Below are 17,318 nucleotides of genomic sequence, written 5' to 3'. Positions count from 1 at the left end.
CTGACATTGTAATGTACATCAACTCTGCTGCGTGTCATGTGTACACTCAACGGTAATTAAAACACAGTGCTCTCTAGAAAATCTCAGATATCTCCCGTCTCTTTTGAAGAAACATTTGTGAATCGCGCACAGAAGTTTTTATATGTGGTGTCACTCAACTTATTAAAACTTCAAATGGAACAAATGCTCATCTCTTTATTAATAGATGTGAAACTGATGTCGATGGAGACATCTGAAAGAGCAGGGAAACTTTTAAACTCTGCACCTTTATTCTTCATTCAGTTCTTCGTCTTGTTGAAATTAATATATAAAATGAGCTAAAGAGACAATATTGTATTTGAAGGACTTTAATTTGCTTTGATAAAGTGAAGAGTTATATTTATGACCTGTTCTAGAATCTACAGGTTTACATTTCGCTATAATGAACATACAATGATATATTCATTATAGAAAGATATTGTCTAAAACAGTGCATGTAATGTGAGCGCTTTCTACCTTTATATAATAAGGTTTAATACGCTTTAACTAATGACATTCATAGTTGAATATAACCAGATCAATCACCTTCTATGTCACTTTCTCTCTGGACCCGGGCTGCAGAGCATCTCAAAGAAAATCCAACTTTTCCAGTCCTCTTTCAGCTGACGGTGTGACAGCCCCACCTATGGTTTTTACGCTTGCAGGTTTAGATGTTTGGTTTTCTGTACCTGTGCTGGCTCCTCGTTCTTTCTATCGCCATCCTCTACCCAATTTGGTCTGATTGTTTTTTTTTATCCTCTCTGTTTTACCTTAATATCCTTTCATCACTGCAACCATTACTTTTTAATTACTTTAAATCATAAATGGATCCGCTCTTTGTGCAGCTTTAACAGCGGTAATTGGGAAACCTCTGAAGACACGCCTAATATTATAATGTGAGACAATTTCATTTAACTATTGATCCACAACCCAAACATATCCTGCCAAGTGCGCCTGAGATAAGCGTCAAATGCGCTCAGCTGAGAACAAACGTGTCAATGGGAGCTGTCCGTGGTGCTGATCAACCGCAAACCTGTCAGTTTCACGCAAATGCTACTGAATGACTTAAAGATGTTGGGACTCTTACACGCTACCGTGGAGCAGCTGCACATGAAACACTTTTTTTAAAGTCTGATGCGAGGCAGAAAAAAAAGTTTCAATAGTCGTGACGCCTTCGGTCCACCAACAGGAGGCCACAACTTTCTTCTTTTTTTTTTCTTCATTCATCTACCTCATTGCTTCACAGCCAATGGGATGGCTCACTGCGAACCAAAATGTCAACGGGATGACGTTGTTGCTGGCGTAGGGCTGCGTTTTGATGGCTCTACTAAAAGAATACAGTGGGAATGGACGAGCAGGAGACGCTGCTGGTCAGACTGTGCGCACTGTTGACCTCCGCAAACAGTGTTGGTTCATCGGGATTTCTCATAATAACCTCACTTGAGGATTTCGCCTTCTTTGCGCTTTCTTTGAGGGGATAAGTGCTGCTTAACCTCTCCAACTATATTTAATACAAGTATTATTATAACTAAAGGATACGAGTGGTAAGTTGCACGAACATTATTGCTCACACGTTTGTGACCTTTATTAAATATTGTTTTTAGTTTTATGCGCTAAACTTCACATTAAAAACATCCCGGCTTTTTGTGATCCATCGGACTTTAAACTAAATCCTGTACTCTTAGAGTAGATTTTAACAAGATTTGTTAGGGTACTTGTTAATATTTACTATTAATATGCAGAATGGGCATATTAGTAAGGTTTATTTTTGCATCTCAGTGAAGATGAAATTCACTGACATGCGTTGCTGAAGATTAGATGCGAGAAAAACTTCATATTCTCTGGCTTTCTTCACCTGTTTTGGTCCCAGAGGACACAGCATGCTGTCGTCCCTAAAGACCCTGCTGCTGTTCTCGGTCCTGTGCACACCGACCTCCAGCCTGTGCCTCCGTCTCTACCAGACGCGCCCCGACCTCCTCTGCGACGACCAGCTGGCACTCGGGGTCCGGAATGACCAAACTGAGCCTGGTTACTCCACTGGGGACGGCTGGGGGTCCCTCATGCAGTCCGCGGAGTATCTCTCCTCCTCATCCTCCACGTCGTCGTCCTCTTTCTCCTCTGCTGAATCCAGTCGGGAAAAAAGGACTTCAAGTCCCGCAAACTACCGCTTCTTGAGCCGGACCAAGCTCAGGGGCCAGATGCTCCGCAACAGCAACAAAGGGGACCGGAGGAGCAGACTGACCCTGTCCCTGGACGTCCCGACCAACATCATGAACGTGCTCTTTGATGTGGCCAAGGCCAAAAACCTGCGAGCCAAGGCGGCGGAGAACGCTCGTCTGCTGGCGCAAATTGGACGGAGGAAATGAAACATGGACAACTTTCATTTAACAGACAGCCATGACCAGTGTTGGCCTCTCAAAGTCTAATAAATTAGCATCTCTTATCATCCAAGTAAACATCCATTTGTTTCTCCGTGGGAACGATGCCGTGTTTAATAATACACAGGCTTTAAATTCAGCTGTTCGCCTGTAAAAGGAAATAATCTCACGCCTTCTTTTCTCCAGATCAAATCACTGAGACCATTTCCAACAGCAAAGGCACGTTTACTATATATATATATATATATATATATATATATATATATATATATATATATATATATATATATATATATATATATATATATTCGTAGGAAAGGGAACTTGTGAAAAAGTAGATAACTACTGAAAAATGTTTTAAAACCAAGGTTAAATGTTACAGAAGATATGAGCGGATAAATTAGCTGTTGCTGCCTTCTTTTAAAAGTAATTGATTGATTGATTTTTAGTTCATTAAATATGTTTATTTATGCATTTATTGTACGTGCGAATAATCCACCTATATTAAATTACAAACTTTCTCAAGTACTTTGTTATAGCAGACAAACAAAATGACTAAAACACGTCCTCGGTTTTTCGGTTAAATTAATGTTTAATGTGATTGTTTTGCCCAGACTCAATAAATTCAAATAACTGGACGCGATGAGCAAAGCAGCTGGTTTTGCTTACAGCAATAAATAAATAAATATTAAAAAATGCAGCACTGTTGCATAATCTAATAATAATTTGATGTCCTGAGAAATGTTTTTTTTAATTCCAGGATATGTGGGGTTTTTTTCTTTTTCATTCTTCATTTATTTATTTAAGAAGCTTTGTGTTTAAAAAAAAGTATGAATTCAGATTCAAGTTTTGAACTTTGAATGTGGCCGAAAAACAACACTGAGAAAAAAAAATACTGTACAAATCATCTGCAAGGTCATGAAATACAGTAAAATGCAATTGCATGGGAATGTATGTGTTCATCAGATGTCTCTTATTTTTATACTCAAAATAAAGGATTATTTTTCCTCAAATAAAGCAGGTGTAACGACATACATTTGCCTCTTTATATGCAATATCTATATCACTGAGATTCATTATATATTCTTAGAAAAGATCTTTTCACCACTTCATTGTTCACAAAGTTAAAGCCCGACTCACACACCTTCATGAAAACACTTTATCACCCAAATTTGTCTCATCATAGATATATTCATGTTTCACTTCATATTGTCAGCAAGTAATACATTACAGTGCAAACATATGCTTAAGGGACAGACTTTCAAGGTATAAACTTTAATTAGTGTTGCTATTGCTTGGCTTTACCACAAGAGGGCACCCTACCTTTCTATTCTTTTATGTCTTCTATTTATAAATAGATAGGATTTTGAAGTTGGGAGATTGCAATAAGCAGTGATGGATAATAATAATGTGGCTGGGCAATACGTGTGTCAAAAAACAAACAAGAAATTGGCATATCTGGATTTTGAATTCACCTGCCCCAGAAAACCATTCTTTACAAAGAATAATGTCGCCCTCTTGTGGTCATTTATGAAAGCTACATTCTAGTTTGTGACGGTCGGTAGCCTAAAGAGAGAGGAAAAAAAACAGGACACGTATGTGAATGAGAAGGAGACAGGTGTGACAGTGAAGATGCAAAGCGTACAAGTAGTGATGCCACGGAGACCACAGAGAAGAAGATGTAGTAAAGGTGAACAAATGAGAAGGAAAGGTACATGATCTGCCGTGGCGACCCCTATTGGTCTGTCAACACTACAGTTAAGGAGGGTCAGTGGTGCCTTCATTTCCCGAGCTCGCTGAAGAAGAACTGTATAGATTAGAAAGTGGTGGTGACCTTCTATCGCTATCACTATAGAAGCATCCTGGTGTACTGTGGAACAGTGTGGTATGCATGATGCTCTGCAGCAGTTATAACGGCTGTCCAGATGCTAATAAACAGCACAAAATATAACTGACCGTGCATAGAAAACGTAAGATACCACCCAAGAACCTGAAAAATCAGTAAAAAAAAAACAGTTCTCACCCTGGAAACTTGCTCTTTGACCTGTTGCCCTCTGGTAGACATACCTGTAAATTAAAACAAGGACAAACACATTAAAAAACACCTTTTTATCCAAGTGCAATTACCCTCCTAAATCAAATATGACTACTGTGATGTACCTCAGCACCTTCTTCTAAATTCTTGACTACTTCATACTAAAATTAGAATTTGGTTTACCACGTTAATGACTTTTTTGTTGTTGTTTTTTTTTATACTGTGACACTTGAGATACCCGCAGAAGTAGCACCTCATCGTCACATTCTGATTATGATATATGCTGTTTGTAGCTGCTTAGCTTGAGATTGATCTTCAAGGAGCTTGTGTTTGCTGTGTTTATTCAGTTCAGGCAACAAAGGTAAACTTTTCATGACATATTTTAGTTGTTCTGTGCTGTAGCTGGTTCAGCCCTGTTACCAATACTCTAGTAGCTAAAAATACTGTTAAATAAATTAGTCACCTTCATACTTAATATATATCAATTCAAGCAACTTTTGAAAACTACTTTGCCTGACGTTTCAATAGTCAATTTTTTAAATAAATCTATTTATTTTTGTTGGGTTTTTTTGTAATATTAGTATTATATTTATTTTTCAAATCTTTGCCCAAATACACTATTTATATAATAATCAAACTATTATGAAGGCAGGAGATCAAACCCTTGTGAAAGTTCATGGTAGATGTAGTTGTGTAAATAGGGGACGGCAATTTTGAAATGAATTTCTTTTCTTTAGGTAATATAGCTATAGGGTTGCATTGGTTAGAGTAACTCACTCAATCTACTTAGAAAAGACTGTGGAAATACAAAATGTGAAAAAGGACTGAAAAAGGGCCTTTGGTCTACAAGTTGTGTCAGCTAAATAGGTTTTCCACAAATGTCATGGCACAAAGCCTGCAGTGAATAATTACTGTTTTTTAACGGTGATGTTTAATAAATTGGTTTATAATCACTTAAGAGACAAGAGACAAATGTGTTAACAAAATCAAAACAAAAATTGGATTTACTTGTTTATACCTTATTTTTATTATTATACATTAAATGCAATTTGGTTGGGACAAGGATTATTATGCATGGATTGTTGTTTTCGTGGGACTTTTTAATTCGAGTAACCGTCAGGATGTGTCAGAAGCGCCCCCTGCCGCTCCTTACGCGGAAATATTCTGACGTGTCTTCCGTCGACGTGGACGTTGCCACCGGACGTCAGTTTTCACTTCGGCTACGTGGAAGTAGCTTCTCATCTGTTGCGAGATTGAGAGCTGCTTTTGGCCTCATCTGTCAGCTTCGCGCTTTCAAAATGATTAAAAAATTTGATAAGAAAGACGAGGAGTCTGGTAAGACTGCAGAATTGTAATTTTAAACGGTTGTTACCGTTGAATAGTCTTGATTGGACTTTATGTTGTGGAAGCTAAAGCGGTGCTAGCCTGTTAGCTCACTAGCTAGGTAAACCTACGCTACCTGTCAGCTACCTTGAGCGATAAATGTGGTTTGCAAACAAACGTATGATTAAGATAATGGTTTAAAGAGAGTGTCAAAAACTGAGTTGACGTTGCATTTAAATCCACAGCTACTAAAACATCGGTTTTCTGTAGTTCAGCGTTAGCCGACCGTATTAGCATCGTCAGCTGGATGTTGTCATTTCTCTCCCAAGTCCAATTTATATGAGTGGAAGTTGTACCAGTTTCTGTTGACGTTAAGGAAGACTGTTTGGATATTTGCAGATATCCACAAGCTAACATACGCTAATAAGAAGATCAAATTAATATAAAGCAGGATTGATTCTATCTTATTGGTTTCTCATTGCCCATTTCTTCTCTACCCCTTCATATATGTGTTTGCTTTGAATAAGGTTCAGTAAAGTTTTAATGGATTATTTTTCTAACACAACTATTTCAACTCATTAGGAAGTGGCTCAAACCCTTTCCAGCACCTGGAGAAGAGTGCGGTCTTGCAGGAGGTAAAGCCTAAGATCAGTGCTGTTGAAAACGTGTTCCTCGCTCACAATAAACAAAGAAAAAAAAACGGACCAAAGAAAAGAATATTCAGTGTACTGAAATAAAAAGTGTGTTTTTTGTTTACAGGCTCGCATCTTCAATGAGACTCCCATTAATCCAAGAAGATGCCTCCACATTCTCACCAAGATTATCTATCTCCTCAACCAGGTAAAAAAAAAAAAAAAGGTAGACAAACTATGCTGTCTGTATGGCTTTGAGTTCATGACACCATCTTCTCTCATTCTCATATCTTTGTTCACACAGGGGGAGCATTTTGGGACCACAGAGGCCACTGAGGCTTTCTTTGCAATGACCAGGCTCTTTCAGTCCAATGATGTAAGAGGTCCCCTATTCATTTGATCTCTAATTAACTGGCTAAGCATTTCTTTTTAATTAATTCAGGTTTATGCTATTTCTCTTCTAGCAAACTTTGAGGAGGATGTGCTATCTAACTATCAAAGAGATGGCCAACATCTCTGAGGATGTCATCATCGTCACTAGCAGGTTTGTTCATTAAATGGCTTTTATTAGGGGTGCAACGATATTCGTATCGATATTGAACCGTTCGATACAGTGCTTTTGGTTCGGTACGCATATGTATCGAACAATACAACATTTGTAATTTATTTTATCAACTTTCCTTCTGACGATGCTGTCTGTGTTGAGCGCTCAGTGAATCTGCGTTCGACTACTCCGCCTAGGCTGCACTGTCGAGCGCAGATCCACTGAGCGCTCAACACAGACAGCATAGTCAGAAGGAAGAGCGCAGGGCACCTCCCCCACCCTCATTCAGATCTGGTGTTTGGAATTATTTTGGTTTTCATGTGACGTATGACCCTGAAGGTAAGCGAGTCATGGACTAAAGTAAAACAGTATGTTGGATGTGCCATGCAATGCTCAATTACATGGGTGGGAGCTAGTGTGTTAGCGCAGTTAGCTCGTTAACGTGTTGGCCGTCTAGCCCCACGCACGGGGCGATCGGCGGTAGCTCGTTAACGGAGATTTGCCGTGTTGTGGCGTTAAGGTCATTTCAACGAGATTAACCTGAAAGCACTAGTGGGAACACAACGAATATGACTGCACATTTACGCCGACATCATCCTAGTGCAAAGACAAAAACAACAAGCATGCTCCTAACTTTAGCCGAGTCATTTAGACAGCTGTTAGCACATGATTCTCCTTATGCTGCTGAGAATATAGCCCAGAAGAAGCGGATAGTATAGCTTTTATTTTGGAAAGAGCCATTTCTCTGTAATAAACTCTCTTTTCCAAAGATGAGTGATTCCTCAATCAGATACAGGGCTCGCAATATCGCTAGCCCGACGTCCTGGGGCTAGCGATTTTTTCAGTCGGGCTACCAAAATCTATCTCTTCCCTGCCCGTCGGGCTATTGTAGGAAGAAAAAATATGTGTCAATGCTTTTGCATTCTTTCAGAAATGTAGCTGGGTAATTATGTCATTGGCATCGGTGAGCCATCGGTGTGACATATTGAAATCGCGTTTGAATTTGCGCTTGTTTTTTTGCTTTCACTTTGCAATCGTGCGAACTGTGTATAGAGAGCGACAGCACTGATCTGTGAGTGATGATAATTTGTGCACCAATTCCTCTGACATCGTCTTATTAATCGTTAGCTTACTATGCAAACATGACAAGTAGGGCTGCTCAATTAATCGAATTTTAATCACGATTACGATCTGGGCTTTCAACGATCATTAAAAATGACTGAGCCGATTATTAGCCCCTCCCTCATGCTTTACTCTCGCGCTGCTCCGTGTGGCAAATCAAGCGCACTGCTCTGCATTTCGAACACGCGTCACAACAATTAAGAGGACCCGAGGGAAGCTCGGAAAGCTAAGCAGAAGTTATTTGGAGAGGAGTGGACTGCCGTTGGTTGAAAAGAGAGGTAAAGAAAAAAAACTTCAGTGGTGTGGAAACATTATGGGTTCGCGGAGTCAGACGTGGATCAAGTAGACACAGTGTGTAAACTTTGCTATGGTGTCGTAGCTGCACCACAGAGCAACACTGCAAAGTTCACATTTTTCATTTATTTCTTATATTGCAAACATTTGCACTGTTATCAATATTTGCACACTATTTTATATTATTTTTTAAAGTCATTATTCAATACATTGTTATTGTTAAACCTTTAAAGCCGGTCAGAGCAGCATCCTCGTTTTGTATAACTATTTTTAAATCCCTGTAGAACCTGAACCGCTAAGCTAGCACAATAATTTTTTTTCCATATGAAATCGGAGGAGTTGTACTTACATCTTATGCCATCAGCTTGTCCTCGGTCACGGTTTCCTTCCACATATAGCTTTGCAAAAATTGCATAAAAAGCGCTTGCAGGAACAAAAACATAATATTCCAGAAACAGCTTTGCCGATCCGATCAGCTGTTCTTAACACTTCCCACATTGAAAAAGACGTCAACGCGAACTATCGCAAGTGACGTCATTTTCGCGGAAAATGTAGTTTTTTACTTGTAGGCCTTAGAACTCGAATTGCACTGCTGGAAATAGTTTATTTTGATGCACATGCACATTCTTTGCAAATTTGCATCATAGGATTGTTTTTTTGTTTTTCCTGCAGTATATAAAAATTGCTGTATCTCCAAAAAAAAAACTATGAAGACACTCAAAATAAATTTCCTGTTGTTGTAAACTATTTTTTGCAACTTTTTTGTATTTAAAGCTTTGAGGGATAAACCTCTTAAATTTCTCCAAGTAGAAATATATGTAAAAAAACAAAACAAAAACGATTTTCAATTTTTTTTGTAGTTTATTGCACTTTTTTGCAATTAATGTAGTTACTATGGACTTAATACATACACATTTTTAAAATATGGGCTATAACAGTTGTATTGATGTATAGCAACGTGAAATGCTCCCACAAATGGCACTACAGCATGTAAAAAAAAAAAAAAAAGCTCTGGCGGACGAAATAAATATCGTCAAATAATCGTGATCTCAATTTCAGTGAAAATAATCGTGATTATCATTTTTGCCATAATCGAGCAGCCCTAATGACAAGTGAAATCTCCCGCAGCAAGCTTAAACATGTGAGAGGTTGATCGCGCAGAGAATCGCTGAGCTTATGTGAGTGCGTGTGTAAAAGCAGCAGGATTTATATTTGACTATGATGACCTGGATGACTGAGAACCTTCACAGACAGATATATATTTTAGTTCTGCTGAGCCAAATAAGACAGGTCAGGGTGAAGAAGTGACAGCCAAAGAAAAGCTTACCACAAAACGGAGAAGTTATGACAAATCAGACTATAAGGCAAAAAGAAAGTGCAGCTTTATGGTTTCATGGACAAAATAATTTCTGTGGCTGCAATATGACGAGCTAAATAACCAGGGCTGCACATAAGTGGTCCGCAGGTGCGCATTCGCTGTCAAAATAAGAAACACGCACAAGGGTTAGGGTTAAATTTAAAAACTGTACTTTTGAGTTAAAATATATATTTATAATTTTAATAAATAACAAATTAAGAAGGCATGAACATTTTTTTGTATTGAAAAAATATCGAACCGTGACACCAAAGTATCGAACCGAACCGAACCGTGAATTTTGTGTATCGTTGCACCCCTAGCTTTTATGTATACATTTATGTACATACTGATTTCTTATTTCTCAAATAAAACAGAAGAGTAAAAATAAGCAAAAAGTATTTGCACACCAGTTTTATAGTTGTACTAGCAGTGCACCTCTTAACCATTATTACTAGCAAAATGGAATATTTGATGGTATAAAGTCTGATGAGAACAATATCTTAAAGTTGTTTGCAAAGAAAATTATGATTTTTGCAATAGTGTGCTTTTTCTTTTGGCATTCTAGTGTCTTTATTTATTTCTTGCCTGGTATTTTATAGCTTGACCAAAGACATGACTGGGAAGGAGGATGTATACAGAGGACCTGCCATTAGAGCTCTCTGCAGGATTACAGATGTGAGTGCTGCTTAATTTCTGTTCAGAAGAGGAAATTGCTTTTGTCTTTTCTTATTAATGTCATGTTTTTAAGGTAAGAAACTGAAGCATCTTTTAATTTTTCGGTCTTTCCCACAGACGACCATGCTGCAGGCTATTGAGAGATACATGAAGCAGGCTATTGTTGACAAGGTTCCCAGTGTGTCCAGTTCAGCTTTGGTCTCCTCGCTGGTATGAATTGGGCTCATTTTTTTTTCTTTCAGTGTTATTCTCAGAAAAAAATCTCTTTTGAGATTTTTCTGACATTTCTACACAATTAAAAGTTTGTTATTCACTTCCTTCATGGTGGACTATAATGTTCTTTCCACTTCAATTCTTCAGCACATGGTGAAGATGAGCTATGATGTGGTGAAGCGCTGGGTGAATGAAGCCCAGGAGGCTGCTTCCAGTGACAACATCATGGTTCAGGTGGGTAGGAACAGAAGAAAAACTACAGAATTAATGTTTTCTTGTGCGGTTTGCTTCATTTGGTTAATATTGAGAATAGTGAATATTTTTCCTGAATAGAAATTAGTTTAAAGTGGCTGCTTATTTGTGTCCTGTTCTCTAGTACCACGCCCTGGGCCTGTTGTATCACCTCAGGAAGAATGACCGCCTCGCTGTGACCAAGATGCTCAACAAGTTCACCAAGTCTGGTCTTAAGTCTCCCTTTGCCTACTGCATGCTCATCCGGATTGCAAGTAAACTGCTGGACGAGACAGAGGGAGGGTGAGTAGACCAGCAGCAGTTTGATACACAAAAGATATGTGGGCATACTAAATTTCAGTCTTGATGTCATGTTGACATGGGTTTTATCCTCGTATTTACAGTCATGACAGCCCCTTGTTTGACTTCATCGAGAGCTGCCTGAGGAACAAGAATGAGATGGTGGTGTATGAGGCTGCTTCTGCTATTGTCCATATGCCCAACTGCACTGCCAGGGAGCTGGCCCCTGCTGTGTCAGGTTACTAGTTTACTCACATATTATTCATAAATGTGCTAAAAAGGTTATATTGTAAATGAGCAATTTTTGTCTTACTGCATCAATCTCATTTTAAATGTATGTCTTCCTGCAGTGTTGCAGCTCTTCTGCAGCTCTCCTAAAGCTGCATTAAGATACGCTGCTGTCAGGACCCTCAATAAGGTACAGCTGCACACTCCCTTCCTGCAAAATATGGCTTGTTTTTTAAGGTTTAAGTATCAAACACTGATGCATAAACAGCCATGAGTTGTTTAATCACAGCAACATAAAAATAACCTATTACAATTAAAAACATAACTCTGGATGTAGTATAACTACATTAATATTTCCTTTGTGTCCACTAGGTGGCCATGAAGCATCCATCAGCCGTGACTGCGTGCAACCTGGACCTTGAGAACCTGATCACCGATTCTAACCGCAGCATTGCCACGCTAGCCATCACCACTCTTCTGAAGACTGGCAGTGAGAGCAGCGTGGATCGGCTCATGAAGCAGATCTCCTCTTTTGTCTCAGAGATCTCAGATGAGTTCAAGGTCAGGCGCTTTTGTTTTAAATAATGCACATAAATATTCTCAGGCACAAAGTTCTACAATATTTTCTCAATGGCTTAATCACTATACAATATTATTGCAATTTTAAACAACTGCAATATGCTGAGTATATATAAGTTATATTGGGATATATTGTTTCTGCTAGCCATTCCTTGCTAATGTTGTCGCAGGATGGTGGCAGATGAGACGACCCCTCGTGTTTGTAGCAGTTCCAGAAAATTTTATTGCTGTCTGGTGCTTTTAACCCTTTAAAACCGGTCAGAGTGGGCACGCTCCGTTTTGCGTAGCTATTTTTAAATCCCGGTAGCACTGCAACCACATGAGCTAACGCAATAATTTTTTTTGCATATGAAACCGGAGGAGTTGTACTTACATCCTTATGCCATCAGCTTGTCCTAAGTCACAGTTTCCTTCCACATATAGCTTTGCAAAAACTGCATTAAAAAGCACTTGCAGCAACAAAACCATAATATTCCAGAAACACGCTTTGCCGATCCGATCAGCTGTTCATAACACTTCCTACGTCCATCAGCACGAACTGTCGCATGTCCGCCATGACCTGCCCGAAACCGGAAGTGACGTCATTTTCGCGGAAATGTAGTTTTTTACCATCAAGGCCTCATGAGCCTATACTGGTGTTTTTAAAAGTTATGTTTGACTTTATGACTTTGTGTCGTTTCTGGGATGCTTAGGACTCAAATTGCACTGCTGGAAATAGTTTATTTTGATGCATATGCTGCTTTTTTGCAAATTTGCACTATAATATTTATTTTTGTTTTTCCTGCAGTGTATAGAAATTGGTGTATTTCAAAAATAAAACTATGAAGACACTCAAAATAAATTTCCTGTGGTGGGAAACTATTTTGTGCAACTTTTTTGTATTTACAGTTTTGAGGGATAAGCCTCTTAAATTTCTCTAATTAGAAATATATGTTAAAAAAACAAAAACGATTTTCAATTTTTTTGTAGTTTATTGCACTTTTTGCAATTTATGTCATTACTATGCACTTAATGCATGCATATTATTAAAATTTAGGCTGTAATGGTTGTATTGATGTATAGCAACTTGAAATGCTCCCAAAAATGGCTCTGCAACATGTAAACATATAATATAAGCTCTGGCGGACTTGGTTCTATGGTAGGTCTTAAAGGGTTAAATGCCATCAGTGCCCTTTGTCCTGTCCTGGTTAGGAAATCCAAAATAAGCTCATACCTTTGGGTTAAATTTTCGCTGTGCTTTGTTGATTTCTTTTTCCAATATCGCTGTCTTTATCAACTTCTTCCTCTACGCTGAAGGTCACTAGAAAAAACCTGAACAGCACCATCTGGTGGAGTAAATAAGCAGTTGATTTTATAGTACTGAATTTGCGTTTGCGTTTTCTAAAATAACACATCGATATTTGGTGTCCCTGTATCGATATAATATTGCCACACAAAAAATCGCAATATTATGGAAACCAGCCATGAAAACATGCAGGTTGTAGATGAAAAGTGTCATTGTGGTATTACAACTGGATATTAGCTTCTTTTGGGAGAAAAAATATCAATTTTTAAAATGAGTTTTAGTGCTTTGCTCCTACTTAAAAACAAATCCCATTACCTTTGTTCTGATTTCTGATGTCCTAAATGTGTGTTTTTATTTCAGGTGGTTGTGGTGCAGGCCATCAGTGCTCTCTGCCAGAAGTATCCCAGGAAGCACAGCGTCATGATGAACTTCTTGTCCAACATGCTCAGAGATGATGTAAGTCATATAAAAGTGTATTGTCTACATTGGGCATTTGACTTTTTGAGTTTTCTTGTGTGTTTGTTTTTTTTATAACAGATATAGAATCTGCATACTACAATGAGTCACTGTAATAATATTTTTTTGTAAACCTCTTCTCTCCCTGCAGGGTGGATTTGAGTACAAGCGGGCCATCGTGGACTGCATCATCAGCATCATCGAGGAGAACCCTGAGAGCAAAGAGACGGGCTTGGCCCATCTGTGCGAGTTTATCGAGGACTGCGAGCACACTGTGCTTGCCACAAAGATCCTGCACCTGATGGGTAAAGAGGGTCCACGCACCCCGCAGCCCTCCAAGTACATTCGCTTTATTTTCAACCGAGTGGTGCTGGAGAGCGAGGCTGTCCGTGCAGGTGAGACGAGTAGGAGAGCATGCACCCCAGAAGTTTGACCTTAAATCTGTAACATCCATAGGCAGAGGCTGATACTTCTTATTTTGGCAGCTTTAGTTAATTTTCTTCCAATTTTTTTTTTAGGCTATTTACTAACGAGATAAAACATTTGTTTGTGTCATGCTCCACTTTTAGCTGCTGTCAGCGCTTTGGCTAAATTTGGAGCTCAGAATGATGATCTGCTGCCAAGTGTCCTGGTTCTTTTGCAGAGGTATTCATTGGTTTTGTTTGAGTGTATGTGTGTGCGCGTGTGTGCACTTTTGAAAGTACACAGTGGATAAACTCTTTGTGTGTCAGTGCGGTATAATTTTTAACACAGCTCTGTTTGCACAGGTGTATGATGGACAGTGATGATGAGGTGCGCGACAGAGCTACTTTCTACATGAACGTGCTCCAGCAGAAGCAGAAGGCTCTGAATGCTGCCTACATCTTTAATGGTAAATTGCAGTTGGTTTTCAAAATAAAAGAGCCGTCAAGGCAGTTTGTTTGTCAAGCACTCAGCAGGTGATGTGCTGAGTCTCCTTGTATGTGTGTTTCAGGACTTTCTGTTTCCATTCCTGGTTTGGAGAAGTCCCTCCACCAGTACACCTTGGAGCCCTCAGAGAAACCTTTTGATATGAAGACAGTCCCTCTGGCCACTGCTCCAATCACAGAGCAGAAAACGGGTACGACCACAGGGATTTGTTTATTTTTTTAGTAACCGAGAAACTGTCACGTTCAGGAATCAGATCTTTAAGAACAATTTTATTTGTCCGCTCAGAAATCGCCCCAGTCGCTACAAGCAAGCTTCCAGAAAAGCTGGCCCCATCACGCCAGGACATTTATCAGGGTAAATGAACAGCATCTGTTGTTTTGCGATGATCGGAGATGTGCGTTCACCTTTGTGGTCATTTCGATGTAGCTGATAAAATCCCTGCTTCGTCTTACATCTGTTTTTGTTCACATCATTGCCAGAACAACTTGCGGCCATCCCAGAATTCCAGGGTCTCGGCCCGCTGTTCAAGTCTTCGGAGCCGGTGCAGCTGACGGAGGCTGAGACTGAATACGTGGTGCGCTGCATCAAACACACGTTCGCCGGACACATGGTGTTCCAGTTCGACTGCACGAACACTCTAAACGACCAGCTGCTGCAGAAGGTACCGCAGTTCTGTTTCACAACTACCTGAAGTTTAATAATATTTTTAAACATATCAGCATATGAAACGTGTGAATATGTTTGATTCTTTCTTCTAGGTGGTGGTGCAGATGGAGCCCTCGGAGGCCTATGAGGTCGTACACTGTGTCCCTGCCCCAAGCCTCCCATACAGTCAGCCTGGTTCTTGTTACACTTTGATCCGGCTTCCCGATGACGACCCCACAGCTGGTACGAACATTCAGACATCACCAGTGTTTAAGCTGCTTAAATGCCAAGTTTGGGTGATTTATGCTTCCTGTCTGTTCGCAGTGTCTTGTACGTTCAGCTGTACTATGAAGTACCTGGTGAGGGACTGCGACCCCAACACAGGAGAGCCTGACGATGACGGTTATGATGATGAATATGTGGTATGTAATAGAAAATGTGTGACTTTATTTATATTTGCCCTTCAGCTGTAAAAAGGCAGGAGTATTTTTATTATCCTGCTGCCTGACCTGTGAATGCATTAACGCAAAAATGAGGCAGCTTCAAATCGATACCACAGGTGTATCTACTAAAAATCTTGGACAAGTTTAAATCTCAGTGACCTCGATCTCAAGGTGAAGGTAAGGGGTCAGGTTTTCTGAAAATCGTGAACGAGGGTTTTGAAATTGATACCATAGGTGTGTACGAGGAGGCGGACGGGTAGCGTTGGCGGTTAACATGTTTTAGCATCAAACTAAACCTCTTCCTTTGTTTTGGGCGACTTTCTTTAGTTGGAGGATCTAGAGGTAACGGTTGCAGACCACATCCAGAAGGTTCTGAAACCAAATTTCGGAGCAGCGTGGGAAGAAGTAGGAGACGAATTTGAGAAGGAAGAAACTTTTGCCCTGGCATCTGTACGAACTCTGGATGGTACGGACAATTAGAAGTTAATTTTGTAATATAACCTTTATTTAGTTAGCATGTATAGGATAAACTGACCTAAACCACTGTCGTGAAACTTTTTTGTGTTTTTGTGTGCAGAGGCGGTGGGTAACATTATCAACTTCCTGGGAATGCAGCCATGTGAGCGCTCCGACAAAGTTCCTGAAAATAAGAACTCACACGTCCTCTTCCTTGCTGGTGAGTGTCTGATATCAGGATATTGATAACTGTATGCAAGTTTAACTTCAACTTGATCTATAAAATATTAATACTGTAAATTTCTTTGAGTTGCTTGAAGACGTTTCACCTCTCATCCGAGAAGCTTCTTCAGCTTCTTCATCTATAATCCAGTTTTGAGATCCCTTCCTAGACGCCTTAACACCCACTCACATCCTGGGCCATCCGATCTCAGGAAATCACATATAGGGTGGGGGCCAGGTTTCACAATGAGCTCACCCGAAACCCTGGCTGATTGGGACCCACACCCGCTTTCACACCTTGGCTCAGGCGATTAGAGGATCATCAGGGGGTCCTTTTGTCCCTCTGTGGGGGGAAACTCCCACTGGGTTTAAATCTGGGACTCTCCACCATTTGACCTTAGAACTGAAGAAGCTTCTCGGATGAGAGGTGAAACATCTTCAAGCAACCTAAAGAAGTCCAGACGCTTTTCTTTCCAAGCTCCTTAGACTACGATGACCTGGATGACTGAGAACCTTCACAGAAATACTGTAAATATGTGTATATGTTGTGAGTAAAAACTTTTCCACTCTCACTCTAAGGTGTGTTTCGCGGCGGTCACGATGTGCTGGTTCGGGCTCGGCTCGCGCTGGCCGACGGCGTCACCATGCAGGTGACGGTTCGTAGCGGAGACGAGAACGTCGTCGATGTCATCTTGGCTTCGGTGGGTTAAAATGGTCGTCATACAGCTTTGTGCCAACGCGACAAGAAGACCTTTCATCCCTGTTCAACCACCTGAAACGTCACTTAGTTCTTCACAGATCTGAAATTCTATTTCATGAATGTTTTATTACTTCTAGTGTATAAACTAAAAAGTGTTCTCTCGCTGTTTCTTTATATTTTCTGCTGGTCCTCATGTTTTGTTATCTGTCAAAACTACAATAAATCATGACTGTCCAAGTTCTGGCTGCTTAATTTATTCCAGTTGGAAATCAA

General features: G+C 39.8%; 2 protein-coding genes across 2 annotated transcripts; both read left to right on the top strand.

Moving 5' to 3' along the window:
- The first annotated feature begins 1,409 nt into the window (after positions 1-1,409).
- ucn3l (urocortin 3, like) lies at positions 1,410-2,611 on the top strand. Its single transcript, XM_082510011.1, has 2 exons — positions 1,410-1,562; positions 1,889-2,611. The coding sequence occupies exon 2, from the start codon at positions 1,899-1,901 to the stop codon at positions 2,382-2,384; it is 486 nt and encodes a 161-aa protein (XP_082366137.1). The 5' UTR covers positions 1,410-1,562; positions 1,889-1,898; the 3' UTR covers positions 2,385-2,611.
- Positions 2,612-5,610: 2,999 nt separating this feature from the next.
- copg2 (COPI coat complex subunit gamma 2) lies at positions 5,611-17,282 on the top strand. Its single transcript, XM_082510000.1, has 24 exons — positions 5,611-5,766; positions 6,337-6,389; positions 6,514-6,594; positions 6,691-6,762; positions 6,851-6,930; positions 10,303-10,378; positions 10,496-10,588; positions 10,739-10,825; positions 10,968-11,125; positions 11,227-11,360; positions 11,473-11,540; positions 11,723-11,911; positions 13,575-13,670; positions 13,822-14,065; positions 14,240-14,315; positions 14,438-14,541; positions 14,644-14,769; positions 14,865-14,933; positions 15,059-15,240; positions 15,338-15,467; positions 15,549-15,646; positions 15,995-16,133; positions 16,245-16,343; positions 16,925-17,282. Exons 1-24 carry the CDS (start codon positions 5,730-5,732, stop codon positions 17,053-17,055), a joined length of 2,622 nt encoding a protein of 873 aa, XP_082366126.1. The 5' UTR covers positions 5,611-5,729; the 3' UTR covers positions 17,056-17,282.
- Positions 17,283-17,318: the final 36 nt, after the last annotated feature.

The sequence above is a fragment of the Aulonocara stuartgranti genome (assembly GCF_965226115.1).
Source record: "Aulonocara stuartgranti genome assembly, chromosome: 17".
Lineage (NCBI taxonomy): Eukaryota > Metazoa > Chordata > Actinopteri > Cichliformes > Cichlidae > Aulonocara > Aulonocara stuartgranti.
This window is presented reverse-complemented; position numbering and strand designations above follow the sequence as displayed.

Excerpts from the sequence above, each read along its gene's own strand:
- ucn3l (XM_082510011.1), top strand. The coding sequence starts at position 1,899 with ATGCTGTCGTCCCTAAAGACCCTGCTGCTGTTCTCGGTCCTGTGCACA.
- copg2 (XM_082510000.1), top strand. The coding sequence starts at position 5,730 with ATGATTAAAAAATTTGATAAGAAAGACGAGGAGTCTG. Across the intron at positions 6,931-10,302 it reads GTCATCATCGTCACTAGCAG|CTTGACCAAAGACATGACTG; the intron begins GTTTGTTCATTA and ends GGTATTTTATAG. Across the intron at positions 11,126-11,226 it reads CTGGACGAGACAGAGGGAGG|TCATGACAGCCCCTTGTTTG; the intron begins GTGAGTAGACCA and ends TCGTATTTACAG.